Here is an 18,339-nt window from a genome sequence, read left to right as displayed (position 1 = left end):
TCCTGTGTGTGGTTGGTTATAGCAAGCAGTTTATCAAACGTATGCCTTGTGCTGATAATGAGTTATCAGAAACATCCTATAGACGGTTACCTCACAGATTACTAACAGCCTAATTCAAGAGTGAAGGAAAATACTGATACAGATTCAGGCACAATTGTGGCTTTGAGCCAGAATCAGCATTACTACTTGGACACTGGTGCATGAATTTTACGTTGATGCAGCTTTTTTTTCTTCATAAATTTTGTTAGGAAATGCACCTGGCGAAGTGTGTACATGAAAAAGCCCCTAACATCTGAGTGTTGCAGTCCTGACCAGTTGAAAACATTTGGTATTACCATGTTATCTCATTCCTACATGCTGACTTTGTAATAGTAGGTAGTACCAAGCTGGGGAACCACTGCGCAATATCGTCCTATTCCCATCAGTGTTGAAATAAGGCACTTAAAATACATCCAGGACGTAATACTTTACACAGTTCATGATGTCCTATGTTTAATACATTATTTAGTTATGTCTCAAAAAAAGCTTTATAGTTTCACCAGAAACGAAACCTTTTCTTTCTAGTGAAGGTTGCCTATTAAGTTTGCAGTGCAGGCTAGGTTGTATGCAAAACTGTGCTATGCATTGTGATACGCATGGAGCCAAACTGCACTCTAACCAATTTCTTGAAAGCTTTCTTTTCTGTTTCAATGTAACATTTGATAAGTGAGCGTTTTATGAGTTTTGGTGTAGTATTTGGGGTCCTGGTTTTAACTTTCATGTTTTTGCTTCCTCTGGAACAGTGATTTTTTTAAATCTTTGTCTTTTTACAGAGTGCTTCTGTTTTTAAATCCTGCTTAAATTTGAACAACTCCAGTTTGTTCCACTATATTTTTCTGTTTTGATGCATTGTATCCTTAGAAGTAAGCAGCTCGATAAAGTGATGTCTCGAGCTGTAGTCCAAAATTAGTACTATATCAGAAATATAGGCACATCATCGTTTTTTCTTGCCTCTGTTCCCTGCTTGTCATTGTTTTGCCTCTGTTCCCTACTTGTCATGTGTGTTGGGCTCTCTGTGTGTGTGTGTGTGTGTGTCTGTGTGGCTGTGTGTGGCTGTGTGTGTGTGGCTGTGTGTGTGTGTGTGTGGCTGTGTGTGTGTGTGGCTGTGTGGCGCTGTGTGTGTGTGTGGCGCTGTGTGTGGCGCTGTATGTGTGTGTGTGGCGCTGTGTGTGTGTGTGGCGCTGTGTGTGTGTGTGTGTGGCGCTGTGTGCGTGTGTGTGTGGCGCTGTGTGTGTGGCTGTGTGTGTGTGTGTGTGGCTGTGTGTGTGGCTGTGTGTCTCTCTGTGTCTGTGTGTCTCTCTGTGTCTGTGTGGCTCTCTGTGTCTGTGTGGCTCTCTGTGTCTGTGTGGCTCTCTGTGTCTGTGTGGCTCTATGTCCGCTAATACTCTCTACTACTCTCTAATTCTCACATTTTACCATTATAAATGACAATACCATTTATTTATGTTTTTTTTAAAACGAAAAATGGAAAAAAAGCCATTTGCAATGCCAATATCTCTAACTTTAACAAAGCAGAGACCATTGCATTGTAAATGCTTGTTTACATTAGGTATGAGAACCACGAGACACTGAATGGTTTACTCATTTATCAAAATTCTATTTAATTAACGTATTGGACAGGAATAGGACAAAGGGTTAACTGTTACACGTTACTTTCATTAGTGAAATAGCCAGTTGTACCAAAAGTATTTTTCACTTAAACGCCTCAAACCGTACCCAGTGTGGTGCGGCTGCCATTTTGCTGCAGGCAAGAATTTGGGGCCCGGATCTTCCCCCGTTCTATTTCTATGCCCATTGCCCTTAGTCTGAACAAAAGCAGAGCCCAAGTGTGCCCATCAGGCCAGTACAATATCAGCAAGCAAGGCAGCCATTCATAAAGTTTTTCCATTATAAAGAAACCGTTTTAATGTCAATAAGACATATTAACCGACCTTGCGAAAAGCATTAAAAAAAACATCAATATTTATCACGATAAGTAGCCCAAACATTGCTAAAACAAAGCTGGAAGCAGCCTACTTTCAAATGAATCATTGACGTTTTACGAAATGTGTATTTCATTATCATAACGTTTATGGTTTGTGTAAGCTTTTTAATGATTTGCTTTAGACCAGCATTTCCTCTTTCTCTCTGTGTATTATTGTGGAATTCACTCTTCCACCTTTTTGGTGCTCGCGGTGAGTGCCTGTGGCGGAAGCGTGTATGAAAACGCATTATACAAACTACTACTTTAAACCAGCTTGTGGTGGTAAAAGAACAAAGAGCATACAATGCCTGACAGATTGATGCTTAGGCAGCTTATCAATATTACGTTCTTTGTAAGCAGGAGTCTGCGAAAATGATCACCTTGTGAGCTTACATAGAAGATGTAGGATCTCTTTCAAATATTTGCTCTTTAGTATCTAGAAGACTAATATTGTGCATGCCTATATGCATTGTTGCTTCTCCCTCCCCTCTCCCACAGCTCCCTGGGGTTGATTTCTCCTCAACCCCTCCTCCCGCTGTACATTTCTGCTCCCTCTCTCCTCCCATCCACCTCTGGTGTTGCTTCCTCCCCATGTCTGCTGTCGGTGTCTGTTCCCTCCCTGCTCTGAAACACGGCTTAAAGAGCAAAAAGGGCCATGACTGTCAACGCTGGCCACGTCATAGCACGGTTTTCTTTAAGCCATGTTGCATAGTAGCCTTCTCTGCTGTGTAACCTGTCTAAAAAAAAACTATTGACAAAGCCAAGGATCTCCCATAGTGAAAACCTATTGGCTTTGCCAGTACTTCTTTGCAAAAGTCTCTCTCCTGTAAGGCACATCCTCGTAATTGGCTCAGTGTTAGCAAAGATTGTAGGTCACCCTTGTATGGTCATCCATAATTTGTGATTCATTAAGGAAGTAGCTTTTTTGCTTGTACGCCTGCATATGGTGTTGGCAAATCGCAGCCCTAGTCAGGTGAGGAGCCTTTACCAATTCTCTATAAAGGCAAGATCGTTCTTAAGCCACTTCAGTATTTTTGAAAATGGAATGCTCTTTTCATTCATTGTATTTGTTTGTCTGGTTTTCCACTATTAGAGTTCCAAAAGAAAGTTCCTCGCTTATTGTGGAAGCTATATTCCAGTAGGGCGTGGAGAGCAGAATCGACGTCCTCGTTAAATGGATGCACGATGTGCATTAAATATTGCTACTTCCTTGACAGAAATGTAAATTTCTTGGGATTCAAAGACCTATTCAGTTGTAATAGCAGCTACTAAAATGTTAGAAATGTCTATATGACTTGCAGCTGCTCAGCCCATACGTTAGAATTTTGAAACCTCTGTAGATATTGAAATCGAGGATAGTTTTAGTAATCCTCCTTTAACTTTCTCCCATCTCCACAGACTGTATAATAGCATAAATACTGCTGATAAATGGATATCTCAAAAATGGCTTGCCTGCTACACTGCAAAAGCAGCTTCCTTCTTTGATACATTTACATGCAATTTGTTAAACCTTGCCAAGAGGAAAAGGGAGAGATGAACTGATCCCGGAGACGGACTGCTTGATAAAAGGATCTGATAGTAGGCGTGGGTTGCCCATTGAGGACGTAGTCTAATTTCTGACCACTGAGATCCAAAGTTGCCCTTTACATTTTACAAACATATTTGGAAACTAGCCGCAAGTTATCAGAAACACAGTTGTGGCCGTTTGACTTAAGCTGGTTAACTGCTCATCCAACCCTCAACCTATTGTAAACAAATTATTAGCAGTGACATCCAGATCATTAGCTATCTGAAGAATTCATCAGCATACATTAAAATAAGTGTCACAAATTACAATCAGGTGAGCCAATAGAAGAATAAGTGCTCATACAGTTACACTAACAATGTTAAAATTGTGGACAATGACCAGTGTAAACTGAACAAACAATGGCAGAGAAAAAAACACAACAAAACAGGTACAAAAATACACAATACAACAATGGAGTCCTCTTATTTAGGCCACTTTACAGGGTACTTTAAGGGTCATCTTCAGGACAAAAAACATCATATGTAGGAGCTTCCACTGTATTTGCTCAATGAATTACTATTGGTACATGGTTAATGTGAAATTTAGTTAGCACTGGGTTTTCTTCTTCCTTTTTAGGTCGAGCCTAGACGTGCAATCAATGCGAAGCATTGATTGCTGTCTGCTCGACAACTATTGTCATCCGTTTCTGGGAATGTAGACACGAGTCGGGAGCGCGCTGCTTGCTGTGTGTGCGGTGTCAGTTTCGCTTTCGCTGTCGAGCTTGAGGCGTGCTCTTGTTTTCCTCTTGTAACGTACCATTTGCTACCTCTTGTATTTTGTTTGCTCTTCATACCTGCACAATTGCCTTTATCCCCCTCCGTCCCTCTCACCTCTGGCTCAAGCTCTCGTCCTTCCTCCCTGTATCCCCCTCCGTCCCTCTCACCTCCGGCTCAAGCTCTCGTCTTTCTTCCCTGTGTCCAGACTCCACAGCCCGCTCCGTTGTTCTCCGTCCCTTGCAGGCAGTTCGTGCGTTTCACGCCTCTCCTTTCTACCGCCCGGAAATTCGATTTGCGTGTCAGGCCTCGCTCTTGCTGTTCTAAGTGGCGTGTGTGGCATAGTCAGTGTTCCTTTTGCGTGCCACGCTTCGCTCTCGCTGTCCCCTGCTGTTCTTAGTGGAGCGTGCGGCATGTTTAAAGTTAGTTTTGCGATCCACGCCTCGCTCTGGTTTTTCTGTGCTGGTCTGTCAGGGAGACAGCGCATTGCAACGAGACACAGGGGAAACACTGGGCTTCCCGCCTCCACCCACATGAAAGCTACGCACCACATGTATGAATTACAAATGCGGAGCTCTGGTGAAATGGAGGTTTATTAGGTTAACCTCTTTGTATTGTGTATAAGTCCCTGCACAATCAAGGACCCTCATTTCTCAAACAACATCTGATTCCTTACCGTCCTCCCAGATCTCTGCGTTCCTCCACTCTAAAGGATCTAGTGGTTCCCCGCACCAAAACGGTTTCCTGGGGGGATCGAAGGTTCTTGGTCTCGGCCCCGAAACTATGGAACACCTTACCCCAGTCGATAAAAACCAGCCCTTCACTCTGGTCATTTCGCAAACAGCTAAAGACCTGGCTGTTCAACCAGTAACTTCAGATCTTCCCTTCCAGCAGGAGAATTTATTCGCAGATATCCTAGCGCCGAGACGCCCACGGGCATTTGTTCGCGCTTAATAAATGTCATAAATAAATAAACGGTTCTCCTCCCCTTGCTGGCCGCGCCGCTCGGAGTCTCATCTCTGCTTGAGTCAAACAGAAAAAAAGCTGTGCAATCGTTGGATGAGCCTACAATCGTTGGATGAGCCTACAAAACACCACCGCACACTTGCAAAACCCTTCAAATGCATTTTTTTATATAACCCTTCTACTAAAGATTGGTTCGACCTTTCTACCGTAAAACTATGCATCTAAAACATTGCCTTTTATTTCTGTTAATACATGTGCACCTATGCACGAAGTGATGAAAATTCGTCTAAAAGAGGAATTAACATAAGATTAAAATGCAGTATGGTTCGATAACACTGTACACACTGCCATGGTTTTTAAATATTGCACAACGCATAGAGTGGCCGGCAGCCATATGGTTGGGTTAATTTGCTGCCTGTCAGGTTAATCTGCTGCCTGTCATGCATTTACGTGAGGCAGGTGAAGGGGAGGCATAAACACGGAGGCTAACCACTGGTTTTAATCTGGCTGTCCAAAAACCGGTTCCCTTCCCAGATATCACAGGGTCCTGCTCTCTCCCAGCAGCTTCTGAGCGGACACTGCGTCCTGGTGACGCACCAGTTTGCTGCCATTTGTGAATCAATTTGCGACTGCAGAGATACTGAACTCTGTATTCGGAAGGGACCGCTTCTACGAAAGGGTGGCACAGGAAAAAGTAGGGAAAGAATTGCACGTCGTATTTGCTCACGTTTCTAGGAGTGAAACTGTTAATGAAAGTAATTGGGTGTCCGATTGCAGCATGTAACAGTGCCCGCCTCCTCGCAGCTGCCTGCAATGGATATGGTTTTCAAGTCAGTAATCCTGTTTCTGTAACGTTTCATTAAAATGCTGCCCGTTATGTTGCACCCTTTGCGTGGTTCCCAGGCGGAGTAGGAAGACTCTACCAGCAATCCTGAAGGATGCAGCTGCTGTCTAGTTTGGAAACTCTAAGAATAGGCACCGGTAGCCTCACTGTAATGCAGGCGTTTGTTTACACGCGTCACTGAGGAGAGGAGCGGACATCCCTCACAGCTCAGCCCTCAGTTTTAATTTGGGCTAATAAAACCCTCCCCTCTGTCAGCCAAAGATCCTTTCTGCCAAGCAGAGAATGGTAGAAAAAAGGTCTCTCATAAAGCTGTTTTATCATCATCTGTGCTTTTTGTTCACACAGTGGCTACATTTTAATTGAATTAATTGCTAGTAAAAAACAACCACTAATTAAGGTACAAAGGGCCTCTCACAGACCTCTAGGTTTCAGTGCCACTGCGCCTTCTGCACTAGTCCTATCCACACCCCTCTGCTCATGGCACCCGATGCAGCTATACAATTGTTGCAAAATGTTTAAGATGTGATTGTCAGATATTCCTTTTTATGACGGGCACATGCTGATGAGTTTAGCGGGGGTCAACAGGGAGTAAAAGACATTGTCATTTACAATGCCATTACTTGTTTTTTTTTTGCATCTGGGAGCCTTGTATAGTAGGAATTGTGGGGAGGAACGGTAGTCCTCACAGTGACCACAACATTCTTTTGGCCACCCTAGCAGTATCCTAGGTCTTTAATCGTAATTATTTAAGTGGGGCTACCTACCTTTTCAACAAAAAGTAAATGCGTAAAGCTTGTACGAAAGTCTGTTAACCCTTTGGGGCTGAAGACCAAGTTTCTTGAAAACGTGGTAGACATTTTTCAATATTTACTCCTTGACCATAGCGCGAAGGAAGTTATGAATGCTTTCAGCAAATGATGCAATCACACCAATAATCTATTACTGAAGCCAGCCAGTACTTTAGCCCCCCCACCCCCCACCCCCCATTCCCAGGGGATGGTTTGATGCTGTCTGTAGACAAACAAAAGACTTAGTAAAGATCTGATTTGTAATGATAGAATAAAAAGCGCTTTTTCTCTGTAGTTGCAGTTCTTGTCTTTCCCTCACCATCCACCGTTTTCATTCCTTTTTTATTTGTTTTATTTTTAATAAATGCTTCCCCCATTTGAGCTACTGCTGTGCCCCGTCCCGCCACCCGAGTCGCACCTTACTGCTCTGCCATTCACTTTTCATCTCGTTCTCGCGAATTCTAGTAGTTTCCTTCTGTGCCCCCACCCACATCCGCTCCACCTGGCTCCGCGCCCATTCTCTATTCAAAGCCTTATTTCAAAATAATCATCTTCTGGCTCTCCGTGTCGGAGCTCTCTCCATTTCGTCCCCCTCCCATCCCCTCTTACTACCCCCTTGTTTTTGCTATTCTTTGTAATGCGATCCGAAAACATTAAGCTTCGTTTCATTAGCAACATGCACTGGCGAGCCATGGGCATGCTGCAGCTCCCAATTAATGTAACTGCTGATTTCAAGCTTGTGAACAGAAGCTGCTCGGTTGCAAATTAAATGATAATTCAACCCCCCCCCCCACACACAAAACCCACACACAACCGTCCCCACACACAAACCTTCACACAACCGCCCCCACACACACACAACCCCACTCGCACAACTCCACACACAACCCCCCCACACACACAACCCCAAACACACATGCAACCCCAAACACACACACCCACACACACACACCCCACCCCCATACACACCCCACCCCCATACACACACCCCACCCCCATACACACACCCCACCCCCATACGCACACCCCACCCCCATACACACACCCCACCCCCATACACACACCCCACCCCCATACACACACCCCACCCCCATACACACACCCCACCCCCATACACACACCCCACCCCCATACACACACCCCCACACACACAACCCACACACACACAACCCCACACACACACAACCCCACACACACACAACCCCACACACACACACAACCCCACACACACACCCCACACACACAACCCCCCACACACACACACACACACACAACCCCACACACACACACACAACCCCACACACACACACAACCCCACACACACACAACCCCACACACACCCACACAACCCCACACACACGCAGCCCTCCCACACGTGCAACCCCCTTACACACACCACCCCACCCACACACCACCCCACATACACACACCACCCCACATACACACACCACCCCACATACACACACAACCCCATACACACACAACCCCATACACACACACAACCCCACACACACACACAACCCCCCCACACAACCCCCCACACACAAACACAACTACACACACACACAACCACTCCCACACAACCAGACACATACAACCACACACACAACCACAAGCACACACAACCACATTCAACCACAACACAACCCCACAACCACAACCCCAAACACAACACCCACAACCCCACACTCACAGCCCCACACCCACACACACAACCACACACACAACACACACAACCATCTATCCCACTCTATCCCCCTCCCTCTATCTGTCGCACTCACTGTATCTATTGCCCTCACTCTATCTATTCCCCTCACTCTATCGCCTTTGCTCTATCTATCGACTTCACTCTATCGCCCTCACACTATCTATCTATCCATCTATCATCCATCTATCCATCCATCTCCCTCACTTTATCACCCTCTATCTATCTATCGCCCTCACTCTGTCTATCATCACTCTATCTATCGCCCTCACTCTATCTGTCTATCTATCGTCATATCTACAAATCGCCCTCCCTCACTCTATCTATCGCCCTCCCTCACTCTATCTATCGCCCTCCCGCTATCTATCACCCTCCCTCCCGCTATCTATCGCCCTCCCTCCCGCTATCTATCGCCCTCCCTCCCGCTATCTATCGCCCTCCCTCCGGCTATCTATCGCCCTCCCTCCGGCTATCTATCGCCCTCCCTCCCGCTATCTATCGCCCTCCCTCCCGCTATCTATCGCCCTCCCTCCCGCTATCTATCGCCCTTCCTCCCGCTATCTATCGCCCTTCCGCTATCTATCGCCCTCCCTCCCGCTATCTATCGCCCTCCCTCCCGCTATCTATCGCCCTCATCCCGCTATCGCCCTCCCTCTATCTATTGCATCACCTCAGCATCAGTCAGCACCACCACAACATCTCTATGCGCTACCACAGCATCACTGAACGCCTCTGCATCACTCGTCGCCACCACAACATCACTCGGCGCCACCACAGCATCAATCTGTGCAACCATTCAACAACAATTGGTTCAAATTTGCTCTCTCAATGTTTCATGCTTTATTACAAATATCACAAAAAGATGTCAATATTTCACTTCTGTTCTTGGATTTTCGTCACAATAAAATACACTGAACATAATCTTCACAAAAGTCATTTACAAAAGTTTAAGCTATTGCCATTATAAATTACAATAACTTTCATTTAAGTATTTCATTTAAGTATTTTAAGTATTTTAAGTATTTTAAGTATTTTAAGTATTTAAGTATTTTAAGTATTTCATTTAAGTATTTCATTTAAGTAATTCTCAGAAACTCACAGATATCCTACCATATGTATGCGGATGATACGCAAATTTACTTAAAGATTGCCTCTCTTGAAGACATTGAGCTAATGAATGAAACTTTAAAAATGGCATTGCAATGGCTAACTACCAACCATCTGAAGCTAAATGCTCAAAAAACAGAGTTCCTACTAATTTCTCCACCAAGGTGCGTCACAGAAATAAAGGAATGGACCAAGTTGATGACTGCGCTTAACTGCACTCCAACGCTAGTAAGCTCAGCTAAGTCGCTAGGAATTACTCTAGACGAGAATCTTGACATGAAAGCTCACATTAATTCAATGGCTAAAAGCGCCCGCTTCCACCTGAACTACCTAAGAAAACTGAAGCCATTTATCTCTGAAGCAGATTTGAAACTGGCAACCCAATCCTTAGTCATCTCTAGAATTGAATACGGTTGCACTACCTTAGCGGGTCTACCAAAAACTTCCACAGCACCACTAAAAGCTTGCCTCAACGCTGCAGCGAGACTCATCTCTGGATCAAGAAAATTTGACCGCATATCCCCGCACTTAAAAGCATTGAACTGGCTACCCTATGAGGCGAGAATTCAACTAAAGATAGCATGTATCACCCATAGGGCGCTTCACCACAATACTCCTGGATACCTATCCAAGAAGATTGAGCTGTCAGGAGGCAACAGACCTGCTAGGAGTGCCAAGGAGTTGTTGCTGCGTCCAGCCATCTTTAGAAAGAAAAAAACTTATGACAGAGCGTTCTCAGGAGCTGCCCCGAGAATCTGGAACTCACTCCCTCCAAGCATCAGGAAGAACCCTAATACCTTAACTTTCAAGCGAGAAGCGAAGAGCTTCCTAATGAGTAAATACCTTGCATAGAGGAGTTAATGGATCACTTTGGGATCTGATTCTGTCCTCAAACAAATCACTCACGTCATCAGAAAGAGAAGGATCGACGTGAACTAGATGAAAGATAAACTATGGATCGAAACGGACAGACGTTCCTGGTGATTAAACTGTATACCAGCTGCAACCTCATGGCAAAGTGAATGTATATAATTATCTCACATCCCTAATTCATATAACCTCCTACCTCATTTATTTGCCGAAATCGACAGCTGTTAATGCTGCATGCTTTATAGATGCTGCTTACTGGAATAGAATAATTCGAATGGAAATTAATTTCTTAAATGTTACTATTGCCTGCTGCGTACTGGACAAGAATGATTCGAATGGAAGCTAGTTTCTTAAATGCTAGTATTGCAGGCTCTGTAGTTACGACGTAGTGTAAAAGAGTGCCTCGAATGAAAGCGAGTTGCATAAGCACTCTCCAAAGCTATATAACAATCTACCTCATATCTATTTGTATTCAATTGGTTATCATCTTGTTAATATTTATATCATACTTTTATGTGAAGCGCTCTGATACCCACGGGTCTTGTTCGCGCTATATAAAACTTTACAATAAATAAATAAATAAATAAATAAATATTAATTATTTAAAAAAATTAAAAGCCATTGTTATTTGTAATATCAATACATCTAAGTCACGTAAATACAACACATATTGCATTACAAATGCTATAGGTGTCACATTTGCGAAAGTTAAAACTATTGGCATTGTCAATGACCAAAGCTATTAATTTCGCTATTTTCAAAAACAAACACATTAATAAAAAAAATTGTCATTTAAAATACCAATAGCTCAAACTTTCCTAATGCGAGACCTATTGCATTGCAAATGCTTGTTCTTTTTATATTCTCTATATATTTAATGTTTGTTATTCTGGCTCATGAACCACTGTTTGGAATAGAGCATATATTACCCCAGGTTCTTGTTCTAGGGTTGCCCTTGTTTATAAATCAATGGAAGAATAAAGTATAAGAAAATACTGCCTTCTAAGTATGTGAAATTCGAAAGTCCTGGAATCAAGTCCACACTGTGTCCTGCACACTGAAACCTCGCAGACAAATTAACATGATGGCTGGCACAGAATCCTTTATCTGATTTCTGTCTAAGTACCACTAAAACTGTTACAACTGCTACCTCTACCTCTTTGCAGGTTTAAAATGTTCCATTATTTAATTTGCATAACATTTTTCTTGTTTTTTTAAACATTTGGACAATGATTTACTACATGAATAGATTCCAGCAGTATTTCAAAGATGTATGTATCTGAAATGAACAGGACGATGACTTTGGGTGCGTTGATATTTTGACTTTGCTGAATCTTCGTTTCTCTGGTCTTCTTTTTCAGATCTGACCAACATATTTGAGTCCTTCTTGCCCCAGCTGCTGGCTTACCCTAACCCCATAGATCCTCTTAATGGAGACGCTGCAGCGATGTACCTCCACCGACCAGAAGAATACAAACAAAAAATTAAAGGTATGGTATCGGAGTGTAATGTTATAATGCAGTGTATGTTATGCTGATCAAAACAAAATTCCTTCTCAACAAGAGAATGTCATTAAAAGTTTTTGGTGCTCGACAGTTGTGCTCAAGTGCTCTGTAATCTTCCAGCGACAATGGAGGGAAGCAATAGAGTATATTGCCGTTCTACTGGTCACTCTGGGCTCTGCATCCCACTGTTACATTGGGTCTCATGGTGGAAACTTAAGTTTCATAATTTGACAAGTGAAAGTCCGCCACCACATGTTTCCCTCTGGTATTACGACTATGATCTTTTATCAGAGTTGTAAGGAAATCCAAGTTCGGAGAGGTGGTAGAGGTTAATCTTTTCCAAGTAGCTTTGTTGTTGCTGGTGTCTTTGTGCAGGTCAGTTTTATGGCAGTCCTGTTTGAAGCTCTTACCCTGATAGTCATAGATTGACCTCAACTTACCAAGTTATGGATTCACAGGAAGGGATCGGCTGAGAAACTACATTTTTAGAAACTCATGAATAGTTTTAAATGCTGATTGCCAAAAAGGAGCATGGAGTCAACCTTTAAATCCAGTCTGATTTGGTGTCTAGCTGTAAGGAATAAAGACCAAGACGCACTAAAAAGCAGTGTAGGCGCAATTCTAACATCACGACTGTCATCAGTCATTTCACCTCCCTGTTCAAAACTCGTGCTGCATCTACTATTTAAATTGATGTTTCATATTTCGTTCTTTTTTCTTGTATATGCTGTCCCTAGCAAGCAGTCAGCGCCTTGGTGTGATCGAATGTCAGTCTACCTAAGAATGGACCCAAAGTTTAGCTCAGAAGCCCACGGCTAGCACTGTCGAAGGTCAGAGTGCCGAATACCAAGTCTGCATCGCAATGGCTCTTTCAGTCCCCACCAGACACTCCCTGCCCCTTTATTTCACTCTTGTTCTTTTTTTCATCCCTGCTTTCTTATTGTCACGGTTTCACATCTCTTTCTCCTTTTCTGTCTTTCTCTGCTTTCGTCTGGGTCAAGATCTGATAAGGAAAAAATTGTGCCAGTCACCAAAATAAGTATTGGGTGTCCCCTGCCTGCAACCACTAGCTCCTACTAAGCACAGAGTGGAAGTATATGAAGACTGTGCAGTTTGTTTTTTGCAGGGAAACTTCTTTAGAAAATGGAGACTTTTAACCCTGGTATTATACAGCATGACATTTCTTACTAGGTCTTAGCCAAAACCTTTTGATTTTATTAAAATGATATGTATAATATGCTTACAGGGCTTTCAGCCAGCTCTCTGCATCCAATGTTTTGTTATTGTCATTTACGTTTTTCTTAAGTCCATTGCAGCACATGACGTCGGGGCAGTGGCTAAGCCCAATTCATTGTGAGTGTTGGCTTTCTGTCCTTTCACACATAGCACACCCACACACATTAGTTCCCTTCAGTGCCAGGAACTACAATGGAGATGTATATGTTTGAGACCAAAATTTATTTGTGATTTTGGACACTTTTGTAGATTGACACGGGCCAGGCAGCTTACAAAGTTTTCCAAAGACCATAATGAAACAGATATTGACAACGCCAAAAGTCTGGTAGTTAACTCCAGACTAATTTGTTTGGCTTGGTGTTAGCCAAGACCTTTTGACTTTTCTAAAGCGTAAATTTAAAATACTTGTAGTGGCCTTCAGCCTGTGTTCTTAATCAATTTGTTTTTGTCATTCTATTTTTCTTCTGTCCACTGCAGAATTCAGCATGGGGCAGTGGGCCAGCACACTTCAGACATTGGCTAAGTTTACTGTAAATGACAGGTTCGAGGCATATGAGCTGTAGATCATATGCTTTAGCATAGATCACCAACTGGTGTTGGGTCCAGATGTTTGCACTTTGTTTTTGTTGGAAGAAGTCTTGCAGTGACAAGGTAGGTGACTCCTCCTTTCGGTGATAGTGCGCATGGACATCGAATCCATCCTTAGATTGTTTTGTTTTACGCTAAAGGGTTCGGATATGTATTGCTGCGGTTCGGTACAGTTTTCGGACCCCTTTAACGCGCAATCCACTGCCCTCGACGATATTGTTATTGATCGCAGTTCCTGATTTGACACGCATCGTCTCACTTCGAAAAACCTTTCATCTGAAAACTTGAGGCATGCTGTCGGACCTACCCGTGCCGACTGCGCTAGCAGTTGATGGAACGGACTCCATTTAAGCTATGTCCTGGCTGATTTGCTAAATTTCCACACACCGATTTGCACAAAGTTTGCAACCTCTGCTTCTCCCCGGGACACGACGAGAAGGACTGGAACGCCTGTCTGTCATTCCGATCGAAAAATACCTTCCATGATCGTCTGGTTTGGTGCCACAAAATGCAGCATCAGGGCAACTCTATTTGGGACATCTATGGAGAAGATTACGGTATCCAACATCCAGCTCAAAGGACTGAGGAAGAGAGCAGATGTCAGAGGCAGACTCCAACATGGAAGAAGAGGAAGACATCACTGCGGGTCAGCGTACCTTGGGTACAGATACCCTGTGCCCACTCCACTTAAGGCAAATGCTCCGGTCCCTCATTCGCCCGTGGGGTCAGGTCGGCACTGTCAAAACCTTTCTGATGCACTGCCCCCTGGCCCGGCTCCGAAACAAAGAGAAGCCTTCTGGCTCGGGCTTGAGCCAGCCCTGCTCCGATGCCGAACCAACACCTTCGGCAACAAAACAAGAGATACTTTTGGGGCCAAAGTTTCAATCTTCCCCTCTGAAAGGCTTGGAGCCAAAACCCTCCAAGCCTGAAGAATCTGAGCCGAGACATTCTAAGGCCAAAGACTGGGAGCCGAAATCCTCCAAGGCCAAAGACTCTGAGCCAAAAGACTCCAAGTCCAAACACTCGGAGCTGAAACAATCGACGCCCAAAGGCTCGGAGGTGAAACCTTCGGTGCTGAAATCTCTGTGGAAAGACACTCTCCCCAAAGAGCCTCCATCTAATGAGTCAACTTTCGACCCAAAACTGAAAAAGCTGGTTATAAATCCTAAAACAGGACATATTCAGGCAACTATTCCAAAGAAACAAAGCTGATTTGCCCGAGGATTATCATATCCCCCCTTAAGAAGAAGAATGTTGGCATTAACCCCTCTCCTCCTTATATTCCACCTGCTTCTCCTCCTCTTAATCCTAACTTGCTTATTACACCATTAAATTCACCACCAATGCCTATTACACCTGACCCACAGGATGAAGGGGATGGGGATGGGGATGAGGATGAGGATCAGGACACTGACGCTTGGGAAGATTACCACACCGATCCAAATACTGATAATGACCCCGATTTGTATCCCTCCAGACCTTCCCCACCTGATGAAAACATTAGCTATCGTGAGCTCTATTACAGGGTTGCTCATTATCAGAGGGTAGAACTTCATAAAGAGGCTTTATAGAATAGGATTTCCTCTTTGAGGCACTTTCTTCCTCGCAAAGAACTACTCATACCTTGCCTATGCTGAAAGGCATGTTAAAACACACAATCAAACCTAGAGTGGATATAAAATGTAAATCCGCTCCTACCCATCCTATTTTATATTAAAGGACATCTGCCCTTGGACTCTCTTGTAGTCTCCAACGCATGCAAGCGAGCTAACTCGCAAGCCACAGGAGAGACCCCTCCTTCTGACAAGGAGTCCAAGCTTATTGATGCCTCAGGCAAAAGAGTAGCATCACAGGCAGCAAACAACTGGCGCATTGCCAAGGCCCAGGCGCTGCTAGTTCGTTATGACGGGGCTTATTATGATGAGCTTGAAAAACTCATGGAACACTTGCCTGATCAATACAAATCTAAGGCTTAACTTCCTTATTCAGGCAGGGAAACTTATTACCAACACCCTCATTAAATGTGCATTAGATGCAGCAGACACAGCAGCTCGTGCAATGAACACCAGTATATTACGCAGACCCACTTGGCTCAGAATCTCTGGATTTAAGCTAGCGGTGCAAACTTCCATACTTAACCAACCCTTTGACCGAGGGCAACTTTTTGGCCCGGCTGTTGATACCATGCTGGCAAAAATGAAAAAGGACACTGAGGTCGCAAAGTCCATGGGGGCTTTACAGTTACCTACCAGAAGAGGTTCCTTTTGCCGCTCATTCTACAGGGGTGGCTCAAAAACTATGTCCACTGGGGAACTATCAATCCCCCTCGTCCAGAGGTTATTCTAGAGGAGGTTAAGAGGTAAAGGTAATTCCACACACACTCACCCCCCCCACCCCCCCCCCCATCCCCCCCCGCAAACTGACTTCCCTCCGATACCCCCGATCATTCCACTCCTGTTGGGGTACGTCTCTCCCAATTCCTACCTGTCTGGAATTCAATCATCTCAGATAAGTGAGTGCTACAAAATATCCAATATGTTTACTACCTGGAGCTTTCAAGCACTCCCCTAAATATTCTTCCAATGGCACATGCAATGTCACTGGAACATCTCACCCTCTAAAAGCAAGAGGTTCTATCTCTGTTAGAAAAACAGGCAATAGAGCCTGTCCCATTAATACATCAAGGGACTGGGGTTTACTCCCTGTGTTTCTTAATTTCCAAGAAGGACCGCTCTCTCAGGCCTATACTAGACCTCAGACAGCTAAATCTAAACATACAGTTGGACCACTTCCACATGGTCACACTCCAACAGGTGCTACTTCAGAAAGGCAACTTTCTATCCATTCTGGACTTAAAGGATGCCTATTTCCATATTCCCATTCACCCTGCTCACAGAAAATATCTCAAGTGTGTGATGGACGGACAACATTGCCAATTCAAAGTTCTTCCATTCAGAGTAACTACAGCACCCAGAGTTTTCACTGAGTGCCTAGCAGTAGTCTCAGCACGGTCATGTCTTCCCTTGCCTAGACGACTGTCTGATAAAAGCCAGATCACAACAAAGATGCCTACACCACACTCAAAGGACAGTCCAACTGCTTAATGGCTTGGGGTTCACTGTAAACCTCACCAAGTCTCACCTCCAACCATCCAACACACGTGTATCTAGGAGCCACAATAGACACTCGCAAAGCTCTAGCGTACCCCAACCCAGTCAGGATTTGCAATATGCAAGCTCTAATATCAGTTTCAGCCTCACCACTCATTACCAGCCCGAGTGTTCATGTAATTGATCCGAATGATGGCTTTTTGTATTTGAATCATTCCCTACGCAAGACTTCAAATGCGTCCCCTACAGGAATGCTTAGCACGTCAGTGGATCCAGGCTCAAGGTCAATTATCAGATCTGGTGTTGATAGATGGCCGTACTCGTCGCTCTCTGCAGTGGTGGAACATACAAAACCTTTCCAAGGGGCGGCCGTTTCGCATTCTGGTTCCACAGATAGTGCTAACAGCAGACACATCTGTCACTGGTTGGGGAGCACACATGGGAAAACATACCATTCAGGGCATGTGAACTCTGCAACACAAACAACTCCACATAAACCATCTCAACCTGCTAGAAATGTTTCTAGCATTGTAAGCTTTTCAACTTCATCTAGTAGACAAAGCTGTCCTGGTTTGCACAGACAACATGGCAGCGATGTACTACATACAAAAGCAAGGAGGGCCGCGCACACTCCAGCTAGCACAGAGAATCTGGAGATGGGCCATACCTAAAAAAATATATCTCCTTGCAGAACATCTTCCAGGAGTATTTCTCCTGGAACTCTCACTGGAACCAGGCTCAAGGTCAGTTATCAGATCTGGTGTTGATAGATGGCCGTACTCCTCGCTCTCTGCAGTGGTGGAACATACAAAACCTTTCCAAGGGGCCACCGTTTCGTGATCTGTTTCTACAGATAGTGCTAATAGCAGACGCATCTCTCGCTGGTTGGGGGGCACACATGGGAAAACATACCATTCAGGGCATGTGGACTCTGCAACAAAAACAACTCCACATAAACCATCTCGAACTGCTAGTAATTTTTCTAGCAGTGAAAGCTTTTCAACTTCATCTAGTAGACAAAGCTGCCCTGGTATGCACAGACATGACCGCGATGTACTACATACAAAAGTAAGGAGGGACGCGCACTCTCCAGCTCTCACAGCTAGGACAGAGCATCTGGAGATCCTGTGGAGATGAACCGCAGATACACGAATGGGAACTTCACCCTCAAGTTCTCCTCCCATTCCCCAAATGTGGGGCTTCCCAGAGATAGATCTGTTCACCACCCACCTAAACGCAAAATGTCTAAACTTTGCGTCCAGGCATCCACATGGTCCCAACAACCCTGGTTCACAATTCTGTTGGAACTATCAGTAGTTCCCCACCAAAAACTACACC

At 44.3% G+C, this 18,339-nt stretch overlaps 1 protein-coding gene across 1 annotated transcript in view; it reads left to right on the top strand.

The window, feature by feature from the left end:
• UBE2H (ubiquitin conjugating enzyme E2 H) overlaps window positions 1–18,339 on the top strand; it is a 385,627-nt gene that overhangs the window by 362,403 nt on the left and 4,885 nt on the right. Inside the window, exon 6 of the mRNA XM_086918901.1 lies at window positions 11,924–12,052. Coding sequence (XP_086775027.1) covers window positions 11,924–12,052 — 129 coding nt within the window. The remainder of the gene's footprint in view (window positions 1–11,923; window positions 12,053–18,339) is intronic.

Source organism: Lissotriton vulgaris, chromosome 1_1, assembly GCF_964263255.1.
Source record: "Lissotriton vulgaris chromosome 1_1, aLisVul1.2, whole genome shotgun sequence".
Taxonomy (NCBI): Eukaryota; Metazoa; Chordata; class Amphibia; order Caudata; family Salamandridae; genus Lissotriton; species Lissotriton vulgaris.
Note: the sequence above shows the minus strand (reverse complement) of the source record. Positions and strands in the feature narration are given on the sequence as shown.